Source organism: Nothobranchius furzeri, chromosome 18, assembly GCF_043380555.1.
Source record: "Nothobranchius furzeri strain GRZ-AD chromosome 18, NfurGRZ-RIMD1, whole genome shotgun sequence".
NCBI lineage: Eukaryota > Metazoa > Chordata > Actinopteri > Cyprinodontiformes > Nothobranchiidae > Nothobranchius > Nothobranchius furzeri.
In genome coordinates, this window is record NC_091758.1 from 27,972,385 (window position 1) to 27,997,641 (window position 25,257).

Here is a 25,257-nt window from a genome sequence, read left to right on the forward strand (position 1 = left end):
ATAAGTAATGCAGTTAGAAGAAACACACACAATATTTCATTTATTGGTTGCCATTGACATGTGAAGAGCATTTTCAACAGTATATGGAAAAAAGTAATACAGAAAACATTCCCACTCCACCTATAAAGGGCTTACAGACTCATCTCTTCATAAAATATTTCAGAAATAATGAAATGAAAATTGTATTGTAAAATTAAAGCTATTTCCTTGGGAGTTGCTTATCATAATCATCATCATCATCATCATCTTTATTTCTATAGTACTTTGACCATCCAAGAGCCGAACCAAAGTGCTGCACACGTACAAAAAATAAGTAAAATACAACTGGGCTGTCTAAAGTTGTCTAAAAAGATAGCTAACTCGTGTGCTGAGGGAGCGCCATTGTATAAAACCTCAGGAGGTAGAGCGGGTTGTCCAGTAATTAGATAGCTGCAGGTTAGATCCCGGCCCCTGCCAGAGAATGCTGCTGTAGTGTCCTTAGGCAAGACACGTAACGCTCCTCGCCTACTGGTGGTGAAATGAGAGACCGTTAGTGCCAGTGTTCGGCATCTTTGTCAGTGTGCTCCAGTGCAGCTGTGGCTACATCAAAGCTCATCATAACGTTGTGTGTGTGAATGAAAGAAACAAAGAAAGAAAAAAATCTTTTATATATTGCCTCTCATGCCGGTTTCACACTGGAAGCATCAGCGGCGCAAAACCGCAGTAACTCGCAAACTTCAAAGCGGTCCTTTTCACACCAGAGTCTTGACAGCAGCATGGCTTCCTCGCTGTGCTCTTCGCTGGACTCACGAGATTACAAGATCCCTCGAGACTTCAGGTCATGGCTTGTAGAAGGAAATCACGTATGATGTCACTGTTTGATGTCATATATGATGCTGTTCCTCTCCACTGCCAGGATTAAAGCCATGAAAAACACGCCACTGCAACTCTGGAATGATGCTGTGAGTAAGTAAGCCGTTGCGTCACGTGTAAGCTTTATTTATATGAAATTGAACTGCTGCAGTACTTTTATTTTGAAATTTTCTGGTGATTTTACACTGAAACCGTGTGTGATTTCCTGTCTAGCTCTATGATAACTGCAGAAACTGACGCATCCCAGAAGCGGCACGTGTCAAAAATTGAACCCGTTCCTATCTTTTGCGACGTGGCGTGCCGCTTCTGGGACGCACCTGGAAATTGCCGTCATTGCTGCTGGTTTGAAACAGTTCAAAGACTGTAATGGATTCTATTTGAAGCAGTGACGTTCTGCTGCCGTTCCACGCCGCCGATGCTTTCAGTGTGAAACCGGGGTCAAGATAAAACTCACGAGGCGCTTCACACAAAAAATATTTTTTATTAAAGTATAAAAAAGATTTTTTTAAATGGTTAAAAACAAGTTTAAAATGAGAAAAAAAATTGTGATTAAAATAAAAAAAGAATGGGTGAATGACTATGTTATGAAGCGCTTTGGGGGGCTGTAGAACCATAAGAAGTCGCTATACAAATACGGGCCATTTACCATTTACATCCTATGTTTTCAAATTGAATCAGAAGAGATAGAGAAGTAGATTTATGACCTGCTCACCTGGCGTAATACATCATGACCTACACAGCCTACAGAATAACCTACACGCCATGACGACCTGGATTTCTGTCTTGGAAAAGCACCACGATGCAATCTTCCTTCAGCCTTTCAAGTCATTCAAACAAGCTCCCTTCTCCCCACCTCTCTCCATTTTCCAATAAGCCAAGTCATTTATGTCAAGCGAAACCAAGCATGGGCCAGCATATGCATCAAATTTTGTCATTTTTTCCTCCGTCCACTTTGGTTTGTAAATTGACGCAGCTTCCTTCTGAATATGAATCTCCAGAGAGCGCCACATTGCTTTTAATGCCTTTAGGTTTAACAGAGAAATCTAAACTCTGTTTTTTCACACCATCCCACCTGCTTTGGCAAGACAACGGAGGGCCTTTTGAAAACAACAAAGCTGGGGGGTTGTTTTTTCTTTCTAATTCTTTCTAATCAAAGTGCGACTTTAGTTACAATAAATCAACAAAACTCTCCCTCTCCCTGGGCTGCCACCTTACCGTGGTGGAGGGGTTTGAGTGTCTCAATGATCCTAGGAGCTAAGTTGTCTGAGGCTTTATGCCTCTGGTAGGGTCACCCATGGCAAACAGGTCCTAGGTGAGGGATCAGACAAAGAGCAGCCTGAAGACCTCTTATGATGAATTATATAAATGGAAACCGTGTTCCCACGCCCGGACGTGGGTCACCGGGAACCCCCTCTGGAGCCAGGCCTGGAGGTGAGGCACGTTGGCGAGCGCCTGGTGACCGGGCTTTCACCCATAGAGCCCAGCCGGGCACAGCCCGAAGAGGAAACGTGGGTCCCCCTTCCCATGGGCTCACCACTTGTGTGAGGGGCCAAAGGGGTTGGGTGCAGTGTGTGACGGGTGGTAGTCGAGGGCGGGGACCTTGCTGGTCTGATCCTCGGCTACAGAAGCTGGCTCTTGGCACATGGAATGTCACCTCTCTGGTGGGGAAGAAGACTGAGTTGGTGTGTGAGGTTGAGAGGTTCCGACTAGATATAGTCGGAGTCACCTCAACGCATGGCTCTAGAACCAGTTTCCTTGAGAGGGGTTGGACTTTCTACCACTCTGGAGTTGCTCACACTGAGAGGTGCCGAGCAGGGGTGGGCATACTAGTTGCCCCCCATCTTGGTGCCTGTATGTTGGGGTTCACCCCGGTGAATGAGAGGGTTGGGAGGAACAGCCCCCCTGATCTGAATTCGAGTGGTGTTTTGTTATTGGACTTCTGTGCCAGTCATGGATTGTCCATAATGAACACCATGTTCAGACATAAAGGTGTCCATATGTGCTCTTGGCACCAGGATACCTTAGGCCGCAGCTCGATGATCGACTTTGTTGTTGTTTCATCTGACCTGCGGCCGCATGTCTTGGACACTCGGGTGAAGAGAGGGGCAGAGCTGTCAACTGACCACTACCTGGTGGTAAGTTGGCTCAGATGGTGGGGGAGGATGCCGGTCAGACCAGACAGGCCCAAACGTATCTCGAAGGTCTGCTGGGAACGTCTGGCAGAGTCTCCTGTCAGAAGGAGCTTCAATTCCCACCTCCGACAGAACTTCCAAAATGTTCCGGGGGAGGTGGGGGACATTGAGTCTGAATGGACCCTGTTCCGTGCCTCCATTGTTGAGGCGGCCGACCGGAGCTGTGGTCGCAGGATTGTTTGTGCCTGTCGTGGTGGCAACCCCAGAACCCGCTGGTGGACACCGGCGGTTAGGGATGCTGTCAAGGTGAAGAAAGAGTCCTATCAGGTCTTTTTGGCCTGTGGGACTCCAGAGACAGCTGACGGGTACCGGCAGTCCAAACAGAACGCGGCTCGGGTGGTCGCCAAGGCAAAAACCCGGGCATGGGAGGAGTTTGGTGAGAAAATGGAGCAAGACTTCCGTACGGCTTCGAGGAGATTCTGGTCCAACATCCGGTGTCGGTATAAGATCTGCTCGGGTGCAAAATTGGCTCGGGGTCCGTCGACTGCCGATGACGTCTAAGTAGATATTGGCTGAACATGAACCTTACGGAATTATGTAATCACGTTACGTTGTTATCATGTTACGTTGTTCCAGGCAAATCTTTCTGTTGGAAAGATGGACAACTTTTACAAAGAAATCCATCATTACTTCTTTGAAAATACACTTTTAGCATAGAGCTGCATGTATATTAGGGCTGAACGATTAACTGCATGTGCAATTAAATTGCGATGTGACAAAAGGAGATTTTCTAATCACAAAGGCTGCAATTTGGCAGCGAGTGGTTAGCGCAATGCTAACATACATGGAAAAACCCATAGGAATTCTAATGCTAATATCGTCGATTACATTATTACAAATTATGAATTAGAAACGTGCCAAATGATTCCATTTGGAGTCTAATAGAAAGTAAAACTACCATCAATCAAATAAGTACAGACAGGTATTTTAGTAAAGCCAGAAAACTTTTAACTCCAGAGTTTTGGCTAGCAGCTATGAGCGTAACTGAACTACGCATGGACAAGACGTCAAAAACTCTAAACACAAAATACTTCAATAAACGGGACACACTTCTTTCCTGCAAATACAATTTCACAGGTGTTGCTAATACCTATGATTCTTCAAGGGATGTGCTCAAAGAGGAGTTCAACATTATGAATACAATATAGTGTTTTATTTTACAAATACCATTATAAACACAAACTTGCATCGTAAGAAACATTATTTTAATAACGAAACTGCTAAATTCTTTCCAACAGTTTAGATGTGTAGTGTATTTTGTCCAAGTGGGTTTGCCGTACTTTGACGTCATCGGCAGTCAAAGGACCCCGAGCCAATTTTGCACCCGAGCAGATCTTGTACCGACACCGGCGCCTGGGGGGGGGGGGGGGGGGGGGGAGTGTGCAACCAACACTATCTATAGTGGGGACGGTGTGCAGCTGACCTCTACTCAGGACGATGTGGATCGGTGGGCAGAATACTTTGAAGACCTCCTCAATCCCACCGACACGTTTTCCAGTGAGGAAGCAGAGTCTGGGGACTTTGAGGTGGCCTCTCAAATCTCTGGTGCTGAGGTCACTGAGGTGGTTAAAAAGCTCCTCTGTGGCAAGGCTCCGGGGGTGGATGAGATCCGCCCGGAGTTCCTTAAGGCTCTGGATGTTTTGGGGCTGTGTTGGCTGACGCGGCTCTGCAATATCGCGTGGACATCGGGGGCAGTCCCACTGGACTGGCAGACCAAGGTGGTGGTCCCCTTATTTAAAAAGGGGGACCGCAGGGTGTGTTCCAACTACAGGGGATCACACTCCTGAGCCCTCCTGGTAAGGTCTATTCAGGGGTTCTGGAGAGGAGGGTCCATCGGATTGTTGAACCTCAGATTCAGGAGGAGCAATGTGGTTTTCGTCCTGGCCGTGGATCACTGGACCAGCTCTATACCCTTAGGGGGATCCTGGAGGGTGCGTGGGAATTTGCCCAACCAGTCTACATGTGTTTTGTGGTTTTGGAGAAGGTGTTTGACCGCGTCTCTCGGGGGGCCCTGTGGGGGGTACTCCGGGAGTATGGGATACCAGGCCCTCTGATACGGGCTGTTCGGTCCCTGTATGACTGGTGTCAGAGCTTGGTCCGCATTGCCAGCAGTAAGTCGGGCTCGTTCCCAGGGAGAGTTGGACTCTGCTAAGGCTGCCCTTTGTCACAGATTCTGTTCATATTCTTTATGGACAAGATTTCTAGGTGCAGCCAAGGTGTGGAGGGCTTCCGTTTTGGTGGCCTGAGGATCAGGTCTCTGCTTTTTGCAGATGATGTGGTCCTGTTGGCTTCATCAGAACGTGATCTTCAGCTTTCGCTGGAGCGGTTCACAGCCGAGTGTGAAGCAGCTGGGATGAGAATCAGCTCCTCTAAATCTGAGACCATTGTCTTGATTCGGAAAAGGGTAGAATGCCTTATCCAGGTCAGGGATGAGGTCCTGCCCCAAGTGGAGGAGTTTAAGTATCTCGGGGTCTTGTTCACGAGTGAGGGAAAGCTGGAGCGTGAGATCGATAGGCGGATTGATGCTGCATCTGCAGTGATGCTGGCATTGTACCGGTCTGTCGTGGTGAAGAGAGAGCTGAGTCAGAAGGCGAAGCTCTCAATTTACCGGTCAATCTACGTTCCTACCCTCACCTATGGTCATCAGCTTTGGGTAGTGACCGAAAGAACGAGATTGCGGATACAAGCGGCCAAAATGAGTTTTCTCCGAAGAGTGGCTGGGCTCCCTTAGAGATAGGGTGAGAAGCTCGGTCATTCGGGAGGGGCTCGGAGTAGACCTGCTGCTCCTCCACATCAAGAGGAGCCAGTTGAGGTGGCTCGGGCACCTGGTCAGGATGCCTCCTGGACGCCTCCCTGGTGAGGTTTTCCGGGCACGTCCAACCAGGAGGAGACCTAAAGGTAGACCCAGGACACGGTGGAGGGACTATGTCTCTCACCTGGCCAGGGAACACCTTGGGATTCCCCCGGAGGAGCTGGCCCAAGTGCCTGGGGAGAGGGAAGTCTGGGCCTCTCGCCTTAGGCTACTGCCCCCACGACCAAATGGATGGATGGATGGATAAATTGACAAAACACTTTTCAGACTGGCAGACTCTTCTTCTGGTCAGATGTTAATCGGAGTTGAGGTGTGAGTCGCGAGGTTGTTTGATATCTTCACAAACGAACGCTCATGTCCTGACCTGAATCTCAAATGAAATAAAACTGCATTATTCCCTCTGAGTGTGACACAACTTTCTCCCCATCTCCCATCAAACAAAGAGGAGGAGGGGAGGCTTAACATGATGGAGTTCAAATCTGCTGCAGTGTTTAATTCCAGGTCATTTCATAATCTCTTTGATAATCACGTCTGCACATCTCTCACTCACTGACAATCAAACAGCTGCAGGCAGGGCAATGCTTGCTAAACCCTCCTCTGCAACACACATTCATTCACATGCACACATGTGTCCACAGATCCCTGTAAGGTAGCACAAATATTCCCACAAATGCATGCCTACAGTACGTGCACAATCAACATCTGGACAGACTACACTCATTTACTCACCACAGATGATTAAAAATAAACTCTTGCAGCATCACAGCACAACAGAGACCATGGAAAACACTACATTTATTGATTTTTGAGGGGAAACACATCCACAGATGCACTTAGAAACCAGGAGGAAATTAACACGGTGTGTGTTCACTATCTTTATGTTGTTTCTACTCATCCCTGTGGTTCTCTTCACCCCCCGGCACATGGAGACTAACACCCCAATCATCCAGCATCAACAGGCATGTGAACCTGGCGTTTGATTCACTCTCACTCCCTCTGCCTGCTCTATTTTCATCCGCGTGCTTCCACTCTCCTAGCTTTCGGGTAATTACCTGGCATTTGCATTGCAAAGTCTCCCCGTACTGCATTCAGCTCCTCCACAGGTGATTGGGCTTCATTTTCCCAGCAGATAAGAGAGGGAGAAAGAGGAAGGAAGGAATAATTGCAGCGGGGTGTGATGTTATTTTGGCGTACGGGGTGCACGGGAACAATGTCCTGAAAAATCTTTTCATGGTATTGCTCTTGTCTGGTTCAGAAGACACACGAGACAGGTTTTAGCTTCCAAAGAGGAGCAATCACAGGAAACTGTCGCATCTGGGTGGAGTTGAAGCCAAAACTGAGTTGCGAGTGTAATCTGTGATGGCCTGTGATTCAGGGAGACTTTTAAAATCACTCACTCTGGTTTGTGGTGACAAATCGGACAAAAAAAGGATGAGTTAAAGAAGTATGAACTGAAACAAAGGCACGGTTGCCTTCAAAAGGGATTTTCTGGCCATTCTGAAGTGCATTTCTGTGTAAAAGTTATAAATAATTACAGAAGGCTTCTTTGATGACAACAAAGGGGGAGGCACAAGTGTTCACGGGCTGCATTCCATTCCTGTAGCTGCACATGCTAGATGTTTGGGATTTTTGATTCTGCTTATTCCTAGGGTCACGGAGTAGGTGCCTCTCTCTACACATAGAATTGCTGCTGCGTGTGAAATGTGCTGTGTGAATAAAGCTGCCTTGCCACTGGAAGTCGCTGGACGAGAGGCAGGGGACACCCTGGAAAGGTCACATGTCCATCACAGGGCCAACTAGAGATGAATGAGACACACAACTAGCCACGCGCTCATACCTAGGCACAATTTACAGTAATCAGTTAACTAAATATGCTAGTTTGTGGTAGAAAGCCAGAGAGTCATTTGAACCCGCTGCCTTATTTCCACATATGCACCACCATGCATCCTAAAAGGAATTTGCGGTAATGGTTAGTACACATGCACTTTCCATCCTGCACAGACACGATTCTTTGGCAAAAGCATCACCAACAAATGTAGGACACTTGGTGCATCCAGGAATTTCTCAATATTTCTGCAGAAATCCCCGTGTGATGTGACAATGACTGCCTTTACATAACCAGTGGACTTGGAGTTTGCAGCATTTTTAGGTAGCAGCAATATGTTTTGGTCTTGCACTAAGGAAAACTGATGGATTTGAATGCTGTTGGACATCATAACTCCAAAGGTCTATGATATGATTTCTAAACAATAATTATCTCCCATCATAGGGAGAGGGCAAATATTAAGTGTAAAATTAAGATGAAATAAATTGGAAAGTCGCAACAAAACTAATATTTCTTAATTGGAAATTTGCACAAATAGTATTTGGGATTAAGCAGCTGTTTAAAGTGGCAGTGTGTAGTCTTTTTGGATTCTGTTCTTTCATGTCGGTTTTGCTAAGAGTTTAGCAATTTTGTTATTAAATTTGTGTTTATTACTGTCAAAATGTTTTTGAATGTGGTAACTTAACTTCCGTAAGCCATACATCCAGCCAGCCAGTGAAGTCATCAACTGGCGCAGGACCCCGAGCTGACCAGAAAAAAAAGGAAATGGCATCTAATATGGTGTCCCCCCCAAAGACACTAGACCTATGTACTTAAGACCTGATTTTTATGGTCATACGTTATGAAGCCGCCAATATTTTATAACAACTGGACATCATCAGGGTTTCCCGCAGAGCTTTATAAGCCTGCCAGCCTGATCTGTGTGCCCCCCCCACCCCACCCCCAGCAGACACCGAAAGCTGCAGATCGAACCGTGCACACCTCCAGAGATTAACGATAAAAACTACACACTGTCTCTTTAATCTTATTCTATTGTTAAATTGTCCTTAGCTTTAACTAAAGTGAAACACGTGTAAAGCACGTTGGGGTTCGTAGGACTTTATAAGACTTATGTGATACATTTTAAAAAATTGTTTTACATCAGCCTCTTGCTTTATAAACATAAAAAAACAAATCTATACAGTAAGAGGAAAATGGCAGCAAAGCCATCTATATGTCCCACCTGGTCCAGCCCCCCCCCCCAAAATAACAGCTGATAATTGGTGATTGCTCATTTGCATGCTGAATGCAGTGGATATTTATTTAAATGTAATTTCGTTCCCGCACACGGTGCTCTGCAGGCTTTTGTGCCAAAGTCATATTAACCCCTTGACTAGTTAATATGCAGCGCACGACGTTGCCCACGTGCTATGAATATTCATATCGATGGCGATTTTTTTAATTTTATTTCCCGCTTCGCTCCGTCCCACCGCCTCCCTTCCTCTCGGTAACGTAACACAGCGTCGGTATGGAGACATCCCGGAAGCGACAGATAAAGTTGTTTCCTCCGTACACACACACCACACGGGCGGAGCGCGCCCGCTTGTCCCCTTCCTCACCTGTCGGCTGAAACGATGACAGATAAGACTCAGCTGCCGAGCAAAGAGCGCGCTCTGAAGGGGAGGCAGGAGAACGTGGTCGTGGCAGGTAAATAACGCCGTGGCAAGTTTGAGAAACGCTCGTGTTCTGCACGGAGACTCTGGTTTAAACACACCTGCTTCCGGTTCGTGGGAAACGCACGAGGGCTTCCTCGTTTCCAGCTGGTGGAAAAGCCGGAAGGAAAACACAACCATAATCAGAAGCATATTACATTTTATTCATATTAGTTTGTTTCTGTGGTTTTGACAGAATGAATGGAAACAATTGGACTTTTAGAAGCATTTTCTACAAGATGTGCTAATCAAGCTACTCGGATGATTTCCTAGATGTTTTCAGATTAAAGAAAACGGTTTTAAGTAGAAAATTGCACCACAAGTGGAAATTTTGCCAATGTCTTGCAACAGACCAAATTTTAAACTGTTGCAGCATTCATTTCCTGCAGAAAGGTTTGTGAAGTATGGGGTGCTGATTTGTAAAGTAATGCATTTGTTTGTTGTTGTTTTTTTTTTCTTTTTTCGTTTTGCAACAGCTACATTTTATCCTTTTAGCTCACCTATGGAGTGTGAAACTTTTAAATTCACTTTGGGATCATATAATTGTATGTCGAAATGTTTGATCTTACATCCAAATAACGTTAAAGTAAATAGAATCAAGTCTACATATATGCGGACATGTGTTGGAATCTAAAAACCGTAAATCCTCTAATATTGGCCTGTATTCAATTAACTGCCGGGTGTCATATTTTGGCTGGTGTCGGAGTCGGCGGAGGTGAATAATGGACGGGTTTTTATTGTGGCCGGATGGAATGTGGTAACAAGCAAGTACGGGGGACGGTTGTGTCATCCGTCTCACTTTTGATTTGCCAGTGATAGACCGCGAGGGTAACTTTAACCGCGGAGACGAAGAGGAGGCGAAAATTTGATATCAAGTTCAAAGAGAACGTGCTGATTATGCTGCAGAACACTGGGGAGCAGTAGCAGGGGTTGTATGAACTAGTCGACTTCATCATAGTGACTTTTTATGCCTGTCGTCGACTAGTCGCTGTCACGTGATAATGACCGGCAAGATGCAGTCCACGGAAAAGACAGCAGCCTGCTGTCAGCAGGTGACAAGCTCCTGCACGTCGGGGGGGCAACACGCTGTGCCAGAGCGTCGGTACTGACACGCGATCGTTCATGTCAGTTCATTTCCTTTAATGTTTTCTGTCATTTATTTGCGCCTGATGCGTTTCGCTGCTGTGGAGTGGGGCGCATCACTTTGTCCTCCGACGCACCGATCACTGATGCGGCCACCAAGCAGCGAGCACTCCGCTGTTTTTGAGGTCGGTAGATCTTTTAGAACTGCAGTTCAAAGGTAACTCATAAGGTCAATATTTATGAACCCAGGTAGCAGTTTTTCTTTAGGATTGAGAGGAGATGCAGGAAGATAATAAACAGGCAGGACAGAAAAATAGTCAAATAAAAACAAGTTAGTTTTTGTACCTGGTTGCAACAAACAGACACCATTGAATGTAATCAGAAGTGAGGAACAGAAAATGAAATAATTTTTTTAATGTTTAGAGCAGCAGGAACTCCGAGAGGCTGCAGGCACACCAGTGAGTTTGCGGCGTTGCGCAGGGGGAGGGGGGAAAGGCCCTCCTTCCAATAAAGACCTGGAGCTTGATGAGCTTGAGTCAAATACAGGCCCGGGCCTGTATTAGAGGATTTACGGTATGATTGTGTGAGTTTAAATGAAATACCAAGCAAACCTGCAAATGACATGAAATTACCCAAACATATTAAGTGTGTGGGATTGAGTCAGATAATACAATTCCAGGAGTCCATTGGTGCTGATCTATGATTAAAATCACAATATCAAGGAGACTTTGAGGTGGTATATGGGAGATATTTTTGCCCTACCCTTTTTTTTGGTAAGCTGCTCTTATTTGGCAAGAAGTTTAAAACCACCTAATTTATATTAAAGGCCCCGTGTGTGAAATCCATTGAAATCATGATGAAAAAAATGTGACTTTTTAGCGCCATGCAGTTCAGAGAAAGTATTGCAGCTACGGTGGCTCACTCATGAGTTTGACTCTATAATGGATTTCCAACCTAACCCACACAAAGCTTAAAACAAGCTACTCGACCTCTTTAAAAAAGTGTTTATAATTATTACTTTTATCAACCTACCAGTCCTGAAGGAAGCAAGCTAGTTATGTTACTGAAGCGGTCACGGTTCACACACGGAGGAGGGGTGACGTCAGCCGGGAGGTCAGGTGTTGGGAGAAATTGTGTTCCCCTGAAATATTCTGTCCCCCCGTGTCGGGAGATCACACTTCTGGCTATTTTTACAACATTTGTGATAAACTTTTACGGGAAAATGATGTAATGTAATAATGTTATGCTTGTGATTTCTTATCTGTATTTCCTCCTAAAAACAATAAAAAAGATACAGTAAAAACATTCTTGTTAACTCTTTTGCAGCAAGCTTATTTTTCATTTTTGAAAGTTATGTAAAAGGTTGTAATCTCTCTCAGTTTAACCATCTTTTATTTGAGGTTGTTTAGTCCTCATAATGGACAATAAGTTCTGTGGATTTGGAAGTATTTGCTCTTGACTGCCTAAGGGAAACAGAATATTTCAGGGGGACATAATTTCCCACAACACCCGTTTCATGTGGATCACGGAGCGCACCGCTCGATCTACCGGCTTATATGGATATGGAGCGATCACTGGCTGATCGTCAACTACGACTGGTGAAGGAGTGTTGGTGAGCCGGAGACACGCTGTGGACATCAAGTAAACAATGTTGACTTATCCACCAGCTAATCATGGCTCATGGCTGGCATGGTGGATTTCGGCGTCACGAGCTACCGAGCTACTAGCATGGCTAGTGCCGAGGAGACGCTGTGTATGCTGTAAACTCCCACAGATTACTAAAGGAGACCCAAGTCTAAAGGTAGCCTCTGTAACGCGTGAATAACTACATCGCCGTTAGTAAAGTGTTGTGGAGATAAAGTAAACAATGCTGATTTATGTTTATATGTTTATTCACTTAGCAGACGCTTTTATCCAAAGCGACTTACAATTTCTAACCTAAAGGGCATGTTGTGATTTCGCTACTGGCTAGCACATTAGCACTGGCGCGCTGTTGGGTGAGACAGCAGGCTGCAGGAAGAGAGGAGACTTGAGTAGAAGTACTTTGGAACAGACACGTTTGGACCGGGTCGGGAGTTCTGGTACTAGGAAAAGACGGATGAACAACTTGAGATGAGTTTGGGAGTCAGAGACACACTAACCAGAGGCTGGCGTAGCGGGCGGGGAATCTGAACATATGCGGCTTCCTTGTGTTGGACCTGATGACGAACTGACAAATTTTATGTGTCTTTTGATTTAACTTTTTTATTCAAACTAACAAGTACATGGTGTAGCTATTCTTTTCTATTTCCATTAGCAGACTCTATGCTTCCAGGCCGCACTGCTGCCCTCTGTTGGTTCTTTCAGGTTACAGTCATAGTCCAAACTGGTAACATGGAGCTCTAATGTCCCTAAACAGCTACTGTATTTTAAGATGGTGGATGACCATGGAGGGTCGACCACAGTTTATGTATATAAAAATGTATAATTTGAAGTTGAGAGGAATATTTAGAATTGATGTTAGTGAGAAATATTAGTGAAAAAGGACATTTGTGAACTGGAAACACAAGATTTGATAGTAAACGGGTAAAAATATCACACACTGTGCCTTTAAGATTTGAATATTTAGAAACATGATTTCATTCATATTTAAATTTCTAAACAAGTATTTAGATTCAATTTTAACTATATATATTTAGATTTGAATCTATATTTGTGATCTTCCACATATATTTATAAAGAAACACCAGTTTTTGCAGACTGTAATTTGGAAGGTTGGCCCTGTATGGAAGCTCTGAGGTGCAAAATGCAACAGAAAATAAAACTTTTGCATTTTTCAAATTGTGAACTAAACGCTGTCACTGAAACTGTTTTAACAATTTCCTGAAAATAACAACAAAGCAGGTAATTACAATAGCCAAATCATTGCATCAAAGAAACAAGTTACAGAAATGCAAACATAAAAAAAGTACAAAAGTAGAATGCACTTTGATTCTCTGAACAAGTTCAGATGTCAATTTTTATTGTGATTTGTTTTTAAATATTTTTTTCAAATGTGATCTTTTTTTATTAAAGTGACAGTTTGTATTTTTCCTGGCAATAGGGAGCAGTGGATATCTAAATCACTGCAAGCAAGCAGTATTTTTGTGTTGGAGTAAGACCTTACCAGTGGATGCCCATTAGGGTCAAAAAGCCCTGGGGAGTGCAAACTTCAGCAAAAATAACAAGCACATCAGACTTCCTTTCATCACTTGCAACAAGTGGAGATAAATGTGTAAAACAACATTTAAGAATGACAAAAGTTTCTTGACCGTTTGTTACAAATCAGTAAATGCATTTTGTCCTCACAGGCTCCCGTAGAAGGAAACATGGCATCTATGGTGTCGTCCAGAGACTTAGACCCGCTCCAGTGTATTTTAGACCTGATTTTTATGGTTATATGTTACAAAGCCGCCAATATTTTTCAACAACTGGGCATCATTTCATTCATTTTCAACAACATTTTGATGGGTATTTCCAGAAATTAATGGTAAAAACTACACATTGTCTCTTTAAGTATTTTGAATGGTTTCTGTAATGCTAAAGTGTTTTCTTCCATATATACTCATTTTATTTTCTCATTGAATAATGTCCAGTCATCAAAATTAACCTCTTGAAACTAATCAGTGTCTAAGTCCAATCTTGTGTTTTCACACAGCAGCAAAGATTGTATTCCCAACATGATTTTAAAAGATGCAAACTTTTAACAGGGCTGTTTATTACTGGTTTTTACTCCTTATAAAAGGGTCAGTAAGGGTAATAGATAAAGAACAGCTCTGGCTCTAGAGGACCATTCAGCAGCATGTAGCTCAATTTGCAGTTAATTGCTTACCTTCCTGATAATACAGAGCTTTTGAGTGTGACCAGAATTTGGATTAAGTACAAAGAAATTTTCATCAGAATCATTTCACACAGTAATTTTTTTTGTCAAATTTCATCCCTGGTTGAATAATTGCTTGAAGAACATTTTGTGTAATATTCAACCCACTAGTTTCTCCCCGTCTTTTATTAATTTTTTTTTAGTAATTTAATCTGCGGCTGGTAATGAAATCCTAGAGTTGTCTTCAGAATCTGCAGTGGCAGCAAAAGCCTTCTGGGATATGTAGTGCAGCTCTATTAAATAGCTGTTGATTAAAATCAGGGCATCATAAATCTGTGTGGATTAAAATCTCAGCTCTCATCGTTAGAGATGCGATGCTTGGTTTAGTACGATTGCAAGTGTCCCTTTTGCGTCCTAATATTCACCTGTTAATATCTATATTATGGACAGGAGGGCCAGTGTAAGCTACAACTGTGATATGAACCTGATGCTCCCACTCATCACCCACTCAGTTATTAGCTTCCGCAAAGTGCATTGTGGGAGCTGGTGCATAGGAGGAAGAGCTACCGCAGCATCCAGGGGCCCATCTGGGCATTATGCGCATGAAGGCTCCGCCCCGTCGTAAGTTCCTACTCCGTCTGTCGAAGCAGCTCGGAGACACGGCATGGCAGAAATCTGTTCCTCCCCTTTCACAGTGGGGGAGGCCATGTAGATGGGGACTGGATCTCCTCTTTTTTTTCTACTGTGTGTATGTCAGAGTGGCCCTTTAAGCATGGGTGACTCAAGGATTGCAAGGACTGTCTTCACATATGCCAAGTGGAGTCCCAGCCTTGTGTGTGCACACTCGTAGCTCTCTGTGTGACAAGCGTCACTCATTTTAGAAGTTGCCAGCAGTCCTCTATCCTCTTTGAAGAAGCTCCATGTTGTCCTAGTCCCTCCCTCACTCCGGCCTCTGTGATGTACTCTGTGACCTTGGCGAGAATGATCCAGTGGCAGATTGCTACGTGGTAGGGGCACAGTAGCTATTATTTTGAGTCAGTGCCGGATGGACTGCCAATATTTCTTCCAAACGGGATGGGGGGGAGGTCAGCTGACTGAAATCAATTTCTGTTACATGTTTTGCTGCAACTCTTAAAAGCAGATTGATGGCAAAGACGTACTGCTGGCAGTATTTCTCTTTTGTTTTCCTGCTATCTCAAGATGCCCTGGCCTTTGAGAAAATTTAAAAGGAAATAGAAAAAAAGCAACAGGTAAGCACGCAGAGAGAGCATGCACTCACTGCTGATCGTGGTTTTAGCAGACAACAAAGAAGACTAAGTCAAAAGGATTTAGATGGACGACTGGATTTCATTTAGGCTCAAACTGGTCACAAACCATTGTACTTGACAAAAGAAGACTAGTATTAAAGTTAGCCACTCTTTTGTAGCCTTACTCATGCTTTGTCTTGCCTTTGAGTGATAAGCACTCCCCTCAATCCCCATCCAAATGTTACATGTTAGTGCAAGTAAAGGTGGCAGATAAAAGGCAAAACACACTGGTGGCATCGGAGGCGGGTCAAAAGATAAACTATTCTGCTTTTATAGTGGTGCAGTCTGTTCATATGAATTAGATTAGGTTTAATTACATGTTGTCTGTTTATAATTTTTATCTTCAATTTGCTTGATAATGGATATTTATAAGGTGGTCTTTATTAATTCCTTGCGATAAAATTTTTGATCTTAGAAGTTATACTTGGAATGATTTTAAGCTTTGCATGATCAGAAAAGATCTGCTATAAAAATGTGCTCTCAAGACGAAGCCTTTTGATGATCTAAATGTGTATTTCTGGAGTTAATTATCCAAAAAATACAACTAAAGCTTACTGGAATGGACATTTTCGGCTCTATTTGATTAGCCACTCTGTGGCCTTCCTGGTGTTTTTTCAGTGTTCAAAATTTAGTGTTTTTCCCAACTTAATTGTGTTAAATAATCACAATTTCTGTACTGACCCAAACAATTGTGGTTATGGTTGTATTCCCTAATTGAACAGCTCTAGATGGGTGATCGATTGGCATCGTTAAATAAACATTAGTTAAATGGACACAAATGCAGCCAAGGTGTTGGAGCGGCTTTAGAGAAGTGGTTTGAAAGAAAACTTTTGGTAGTTTTCTGATTTACACTAAAGTCTGTCGTGATTATAGAATAGCTCTAAGAACTTCATTCACTTTTTAGTTCTACTGGTTTCTCCCCCCTCTTTTCTCCGCAGACCAACTTGTTAAAGAATTTGGGAGCAGGCCCCGAGATGATGAGCCTCCATGTTGCTGGATGGAGATAATAGAGTTGATGATAAAGCAGGTAGTGCTCTGCATAGCAACAGTTTCTGTTGCTAAGGCACTGCATGTATGGGATGCATATTTGACTTGAAAGCACACCAAAGTCCAAGTTTGGACGGTTTTCCCATTCTGGACAGGAGCTGCTCTCCTTTTAGAAATCCAGAAACTTATCTCAGTGTCAGATTTCTTTACAAACCTTTTACTAGTCCCCGCCACCCCCAGTCTTTCCTTGCCCCCACTCTTCCTCGCCCCTACCCTCCCTCCCTTTCAGCTGAGGGTAGTTGGCACCAGTATAAAGCGCCAGCCTCCTCCAATGACTCGTGTCTGACTCCCTGCCAGTGTGTGTGAAACTAGAAAGAGGAACAACAAGAGGGAGGGAAGGGGAAGAGGAAAGGGAGAGAAGTGATTTTTGGAAAGAAATTAACAGAACAGTCTGGAAATCGACCCAACATCACCAGTTTTGGCATCCAGGGACGGTATCTCTCCCCGTGTCTCCGTGAAGGGAGGCAGCAGCGCTCGGACTTCTCTTGTACGGGTGAGAAACACAGAACCACAAGCAAAACCGAGGGGTAAAAATCCACAGATAAGGTTAAGCTGGGGTTTTATGAACTGCCGTGATTGAAGTGGAACGGTTGGGGAGTGCGGTCCTGTTTTGGTTCTGGTCCAGCCGCCTACAGTTACGATGCTAAAAAACACAAAACAGAAAGGTGACCTAAGTATTTGGCTTCATTCCTGATGCTGAGTGCTGTGTAAACTTCCTTTTTTCAAATATCCTTAAAAACAAAGGTGCACAAAAGAAATGACGCCCATATCTCATCCAAGTTGGAAAAAAGAATCTTTTCACGAGCCCTCCCTACATACTGGACCTGTTTGCTTCCCTTAAGCTTGGTCAGTCCCTCTCTCTGCTTGTTTTTGTCCTCTTTGGCGTAGTGAGGGTATTCAGCCAGTTCTTACTCGGTGTGTAAGACTGCGTAATTGTGGCAGAATGGAGTGTGGGTGCTTGTCTGGTGAGAGGGGTGGGTGTGCTGGACAAGAGCTTGCCTGGCACCGGCTGGACCTTTGCCAGGTGCTCCACAGGAGACACACCCACTGTAGAGGTTGGTGCATGATAGATTGTGCGTTTGTGTACACACACGCAGACGTGTGTTTCGTTGCAGGAGCCTAAGTGAGAGATGATTGGAAGGTGGTGTGAGGAAGAGTGTGAAGTGAAGCTGGGGAGGCTCTGAGACAAGAAGGTGGGGAGCTTTGGCTCAGACCTAGCTGCTTTTGACAGGCTCTTGGCTAACATGGTTAACTTCTTTCTTGTTGTTTGTTTACTTGTTTGTTTTCTCAGTCTTTCTTGGATAGTACCTAAAGGCATGGAGGCCTGAAGGCCAAAGGAACTCTTGACTGCCCGGTACCTTCATCTGTTGATTCTCACTGGCTATTTACTCCTTTTATTGTTTTGGCAGGCTCAACTCTCCTCCTCCTACTTCTCTTCTCCCTCCTTTTTTATCTCACACTCGTCTCCCTCTCATCTCCCCTCTAAGAGTCAACTTGGGTTGCTCTGTCCAGAAACTCAACAAAAGCAGGGGAGTGAGCCACAGATGAAGACAATCCAGGATCTTGCTCTGTTCTCTTTGGCCAGCCTGAGAAAGCGTAGCCGGTCACTCACACGGAGAAGCTTTGGTTGTGGCCGACTGGGCCCGTGAATGTGACCCGGCAGTGCCAAACTACCTGCTGCTACAAGACAGAACTGTCGCACGACAGGAGGGCAGGAAGCGACAGCTTAAGGGCAGCCAGGCCTCTGTGACATTTTAGTCCTTTATGCTTCTGCAATCTGTTACAGCACATAAAAACCAAATGGTTTCCTCAAATATCAGAAAAGAACCCAGTGGTATCAACTAAAGTGCTGCAGAGCTTTCCTTCTTTAAAAAAATAACGTTATCTTTAGGTCTCCAGCGTAGGCGAGCCATTTCGTTTAGAGCTTCCAGTCTTTAGCCTTTAGTCGCCATTAACAATCATCTCAGGCCCATTTAGGAAACCAGCTGTTATGTCTGCATCAGATTAGAGATGGTTTGTGTTCAGTTCAGTATCACACACAGCATATCGTTGCTGTTAGTAAGCAATCACCTCCCTGAACTCCTGTTAAGCATCCATTATTGATTCATGTCTAAGCTGTTGATGCGTGGAGGCCGGTTTGTCTGTAGACAAATATTAGTGGTTGCAGTACAAACCAGTCTTGCTTAGTGGAGATTTGCACGTTAAGTCACCTCTGGCTTCTTAAACCTTAATCCTTCTGACATATCTGAGCAACACGCATGCGCGTGCGCACACACACTCTTAAGCACTCTAATTCCACACATCAGAGTAGGACTTACAGAGCCACCTTTCCATGCTCCATTTTGTTTGATCATAATCATTAGGGCAGCGTTGGGTGTTTATACTAATCAACAAATGTGTTGAGTGTTTGGATGTAGGAGACCCAGTTGAGGCTAGGAGATACCCAAACATGATCTGTACTTCAATGGATTTAACTGCGGGCATTGAGTAAGAAGCAGAGTGGCTGTCAAAGCTGTGTAATCCCTTAAATGTCTTCCTGCATGGAGGCCTCTCGCTCTGATCCGCTGGGTCAACCGGCAACAAAACGAGGCCCGCTGTTCCTGACTTGAACCTACTTACAGGCCTCTGAACTCACACTGTAACTTGTATCATTGGATCACCGATGGATGATCTCATTGCACATTTCTTCACCGTTTCCATTCACAGACAAGCATGTGGTGAATGGGAATCCCACCGTGGAGCCTTTTCCAGATGGAACGGAAACCATTGTATTTGGTGAGATGGCAGAATCACATTTTATTTTGTCATAATAAGAAATGTTGACATGTTTGATATCAGTTAATACATTTGCAAATCAAAGGAAGATGCCATTTATTTAGTTGCTCAAACCAAACTGGTCGCGTGTGAGGAAATAAATGTCCTGTTCAAGGTCAAAGGTCAGACCTTCTTTTTTAGGATTCTACCGTAGAGATTTTGTGGTTACATTAATTACATCAAGTTTTCCAGGTCCTTGAACAGTCCAGACCATCACACTACCACCACCGTGCTTTATATGTTGCTCTGGGTTCATTTGTTTATAAAGGTGTGGTTCACTGACAACCCATTTTTTAATTATTATTTCCTAATGTAATCAGTCACTCTGAGTCTTTCATCAGGCTGAACATGAAAATGGTCTTCTACACCTACCTCTCGCATTAGCTTTTGATAGAAAATAGATGGTGAAACTCTAGGATTTGAACAGCCTGACAGATCTACGTCACATTGTGACCTAACATTAACGGACTCACCCATCTTGACTCATGAAGGAGAAGGCTGCTGTTGGTTTATTGTCCGGCAGTCGGCAGCGGACATCTCTGCTAGTAGAAGCTAACCGTTAGCATTAGCAACACCAACCCACAGAAGAGCTCCTTCAGGCTTGTGTTATTTGTGGAGATAAAATATCCACATCAGAGAACGAATTACGAGGCATTTGTTCCTACTATAGACCACTGATAAAGTATTGATTAAACAAGTGGTTTTCTCCTTTAAGTCCCATACAGTGGGGCACGATGCTTTTTGAGATCGTTTAGCCTACTTCATAATGTTAGACATGTTCTACTGAAGCAACTCTCAGAACTCAGCTTTCCAAATAATGAGTTTAATCACAGTTAATTCATGATTTAACCAGGAGGAAGGGCTTTTTCCCATGGAGCCAGGTGTGTTCGCGCAACTTATTTCCTTTAATTAATGAAACGTTGGTTTTAAAAACTTCTTTTTTGTGAAAATGGGATTTTTTTTTCATCGGAAAGAAGACATATCCGTTTCCACAGCCTTCCTTGTGCGTTTGTTTCCCTGCTTTTGTCCAGGAATGGGCTGCTTCTGGGGAGCTGAGAGACTCTTCTGGAGGCTCCCAGGGGTCTTCTCCACACAAGTGGGCTATGCCGGTGGATTCACACCCAACCCCACCTATGAAGAGGTCTGCTCAGGTATTTCCCTTTGCACATTTTTGCATATTTACACCCCAGACTCTTTGATTCAGGTTAACGGATCACACTACCTTCGCGTGAGGAAGGCAGGCTGGGTGACAGACTTTTGATGGGGCGACAAGTCAAGGTTCAAGAGACGAATCATGATGAGGATGACGAAAGAGATGCAGCAAAGGATTGTTTTAAATACAGCACTCTCATCTCGGTTCTTCCCTTCATCTGCAGTCAACTACTCAGAATGCGCTGCTCCAGATGGGCTGCACCCCCTCCATCCCCACCCCCACATGACCTACTTGTAGGGATTTTGCTCTCTGCTGTGCTGTATTGCGGCGTTTTTACCAACAGAGGTTACCAAGTCTAAGGCGCCATAAATGGGCTTCTTTCCCAGAGAATCTGATTTGGCTGAAAGCGATGCTCCCAACTCAGATTCTGTTTGTCTGAGATGCAGAAAATGTTTGACCACTTTTCCCCTTCCAATTTTTGCATTACAGCAATCAAATAGATTTATTGAGGGAGTGGATTTATATTTCAGATGGCGGTGTCTGGCTGTGTGTCCATCTCTTGTGTTGTAGGAGTCATGAGCTGTTAGTTTGAGACTTCTCCACCTCTCCAGGGTGGGGGTTGAGAGACCAGGAACAGACAGCATGGGAGAGCGGATCCTTTGGGATCGGCTGGCAGATTTTCTGAGCAGAGCCCTTCACATGAATTCCATCAGCCGGCTTCCTGTCCGTGTTTCTGTTTCCATCAACACCCACCCACCCTAAAAACAAGATGGTCAGGTGTGTAGGGATGAAGAAACAATAGAAGAAGAGGAAAGAAATGGGTCAAATAAACTTTTAAGAGAGATAACAGTTGAGGGGAAAAAAAAGTGTGGTTTTGTGCATCGGCTGAGTGAGTGCAGGAGTCGCTCCAGTGGCCATGACGGAGCAGAACACTGCGACGGCGTGAGACCGAGGAGCTGTCAGCACAGCCAAGGCAGAACGGACAGAGAGAGAAGGTTGATGGAACTGTCAAACGAGACGGGGAAGGATGGAAGGACAGGCGGTTAGGCGGATGGCCTGACGGACAGAAATGAGAGGTCGAGGTGCCGTAAAATTTGTCCTTGGTGGAAACAAGAATACTGAGAGGGAAAACAAACAAACACTGCGTTATATCAAGTTCGTTTGTCTCATCTGATTTATCTGATTTACAGTTCAAACATGTTTGAGATATTTGCAGATTCTTTAAATCCACTCCCAAAAAGAAAAAAAACATCACAGATTTTTGACTGCATGTTTCAGGTCCCTGCACGAGTGGTCATTTTAGCATTAGTGATTTACATGTTCCTCGTGCTCCAGTTGTGTCTTTTTGGAGTGCACGCATGAACATTAAAGGTCCTAAATCAAGCAAAATCTACTTTTTAGAGCTTTTGACCACGTTGGTTTTTGGCTTCATGCATTCATATTCCTGTCTCAGCTACAGATGACCCACTGTCTCCCCAGTAGCTGCAGACACTTGGATGGGGTTGTTGATGTTTCATCACGACCTGCCCATTCAGGCACTCTCTAGTCCAGATCCCATCTCTTCTGGACTGTAAACACGAACACCCTGTCTCTCTCTGTAGCTAGCAGGGATTTTAACCTCCACAGTTGTGAAAAATAGATTTTTTTAAATCTAATCTGCACTTTAAATAATGTGTAGAAGCCAAAAATGAATTTTTGTCTGTGAGAGGGACTGGATCCACATCTGCACCTGTGAACTATTGTGGAATTCACATGGGGGAGGCGGGGCTTCATCAAATCAAAGCATCTTATTTCTGGGCAGAAGTGATGAGTCACAAAAATAACTTATATCTAATAAAAAATGACAACTCATTAGTGCCAACAGTAACATTTCATCATATATTGTGCGCATCGTTGCTCTGGAAGATGTAAAATAGCATCATAAAGATTCTTTAAAGTGACAGTGTGTATTTTCCCTGGCGATGGGGGGCAGTAGATACCTAAATCGTTGCAAGCAAGCACAATTTTTGTTTTGGAGTAAGACCTTCCCAACAGATGCCCATTAGGGTCAAAAAGCCCCGGGGAGTGCAAACTTTAGCAAAATAACAAAAACATCAGACTCCCTGTCATCACTGGCAACAAGTGAAGAGGTAAATGTGTAAAACAACATTAAAGAATGACGAAAGTTTTGTAACCATTTGTTACAAATCAGTAAATGCATTTTGCCCTCATTGGCTCCCGTAGAAGGAAACATGGCGTCTAATATGGCGTCGCCCATAGACTTGGACCCGCCCCTGTGTATTTTAGACCTGACTTTTATGGTTATATGTTACAAAGTCGCCAATATTTTTCAACAACTGGGCATCATTTCACTCGTTTTCAACAACATTTGATGGATATTTCCAGAAATTAATGGTAAAAACTACACATTGCCTCATTAAAACCTCTTAAAACAAAAGAAATAAATACTAATGAGGATGCGTTTGCTGGAAAAGTTTTAATAAAGTCGTTTTAAGCGATTTAATTGGCGCCGCGGCACTCATTTCTGTTTGGACAAAAAGGGCAGCAGAATGAACACCATTCACCTTTGCTGAAGGGTCCTTCAGCCAAACACCAACAACTCTTGCCGCTTTAGTGGTGTCTTTCTCAGCCTTTCACCCCCTCTCATGTGGGACAAGCTTCGTGCCACGCAGCCCCCTTTTCCCCTTTGCTCCGGTTTTCTGCTCATGCTGATTTCTCTGCTTCCTGCCAGTCTACAACTGAATGTTTTCAGTAAACTGCTATTATATATTTACACACAGCCATTTTAGTAGCGCCCCCACATCGAACAATGCAGCGGTGAGTGTGTCACTACCCACACCCGTGCACACACTCATGCATGACTCCAACTGAAGCAATCTCAAACCCAATTCCTCCTTTTTTATGTGAAAAGATATACGTTTATGATGAAATACCCTTTTTTTTTTTTGCAGTGGGTGTGCGCTCCGGTGCTCTTGTACATACAGTGCATGTGAGCCTTAAAGCAGCCTTCAGTTTGTTAATGCCTGCAGGCAGCTTGCTGAAGCTTCTGTATTCTGGCAGCTGCAAACGAGAGCGAGCGTCTGTGAGCTTTTGGCAACTTCCACCATAAGCTCCATCTTTGACTGTGCCTTCTTTCACTCTCTGGTGCCATGAGCAATAACATAGCTCATGGAGAATTTAACCTGAATGTTTTCTACCTGTGGCACGTTGAACTCAGTGACACCTCTCACATAGATGTTATTCCCTTCTTTTTGCATTTGAAACAGGATGTTGATGGTGGAGTTGTGTCTCTGGGAAGAGGAAGTCCGACTGTGTGATTCTTTCCTCAGGTCTGACGGGCCACACCGAGGTGGTGAGGGTGGTCTTCTTCCCTCAGGACATCAGCCTCGAGGAGCTGCTTGGACGCTTTTGGGAGAACCACGATCCTACACAAGGTAACGTGCTTGCATACAAACCTACCTTCAGATAAAGGCCCATCCCAAAGGGCCACAAAGTGTATTAGAGCAGAAGGAGGATGCCCAGGCATGTGCCTGCACTTGCTGTGGTGGGGGGAAGGTCTCATGGGCGGAAGTCAATGCCAGACAGTGTTAATGTGTCTGAGACCCAGCCATCCATGGAGGTGCGCACCAGTGTGGTGCATGTTCAAGCCCCAGTTGTGAAAAAGTGTGGCCGAGCACGCTCGTGGCACGCACTTTATCCAGAACGAGCCAGACGTCTCTTTTATGCCTGAATGACTATAAAGTAGATTTTTTTAGCAATATTTTTTTTTACTTTAAGGGATTAAAGACATATTTTATAAACCTTTATGCCACCATCAATACGACTTTACAGCTATTCACAAGTGTAAACATCACCAGCAACAGCAAAATAAAGCTCTTCCGGTGCAGCCAGGGGTCAAATCCTGCAGGAATGTCTAGGCTTTGGGATCCCACCAGAGGAACTGAATGTGTTGGCTGTGAGGATGATGGTCTGGGATTTAGCCCCTCCATGACCTGGATCTGGAAAAGCAGAAGATGGAGCAAGAACTTCTCTGAAACAGTTTTGAGACGACAGTAAAACACTTTGCTGCTCTTTGAATTTTAAATCAAATGAAACAAGTGATGTTTTCAAAAACTTTCCTATATTTAATCAAATTAGTGTCAGCATGTTGCTTGTGATGCACATGCCTGCATTATTCTGAAGCATGCAGCATATTTACCTCCTACTCATACATGCAGAGCGTCGACCGAACCTTCCCCTAAAACCCATCTCTTCACGTCTGCTGCTCTCCTGTTTACTGCGCTCACCGGAGGAGGTGATGTAAGAACGTTAATGCATCAGGAGGACACATGGAGGGTGTGTGTGTGTGTGTGTGTGTGTGTGTGTGTGTGTGTGTGTGTGTGTGTGTGTGTGTGTGTGTGTGTGTGTGTGTGTGTGTGTGTGTGTGTGTGTGTGTGTGTGTGTGTGTGTGTGTGTGTGTGTGTGTGTGTGTGTGTGAACAGGCAAAGTGGTACTCTGCTCACTCAGACTGAATGTAAGGAGGGGCATGACAAGTTGGGACGAGATATAAAAGATTGATATGCCCGACCTTCAGTCATAAAATGCACACACACACACACACAAATCTGTGGCGTTTGCTGTAACAATCCCATCATCCCTTTTGT

At 44.3% G+C, this 25,257-nt stretch overlaps 1 protein-coding gene across 3 annotated transcripts in view; it reads left to right on the top strand.

The window, feature by feature from the left end:
- The first annotated feature begins 9,149 nt into the window (after positions 1-9,149).
- msrab (methionine sulfoxide reductase Ab) overlaps positions 9,150-25,257 on the top strand; it is a 42,463-nt gene continuing 26,355 nt past the window's right edge. The window contains exons 1-4 of one of the 3 annotated variants that reach the window (XM_015969872.3): positions 9,150-9,367; positions 19,354-19,422; positions 20,493-20,612; positions 23,944-24,048. In XM_015969872.3, the coding sequence (XP_015825358.1) occupies positions 9,295-9,367; positions 19,354-19,422; positions 20,493-20,612; positions 23,944-24,048 (367 nt within the window). In that variant the 5' untranslated portion in view covers positions 9,150-9,294. Of the gene's footprint in view, positions 9,368-15,350; positions 16,628-17,084; positions 17,141-19,353; positions 19,423-20,492; positions 20,613-23,943; positions 24,049-25,257 lie in introns of those variants that run through there. The other 2 variants (XM_054741679.2, XM_054741681.2) reach the window with 2 other exon arrangements.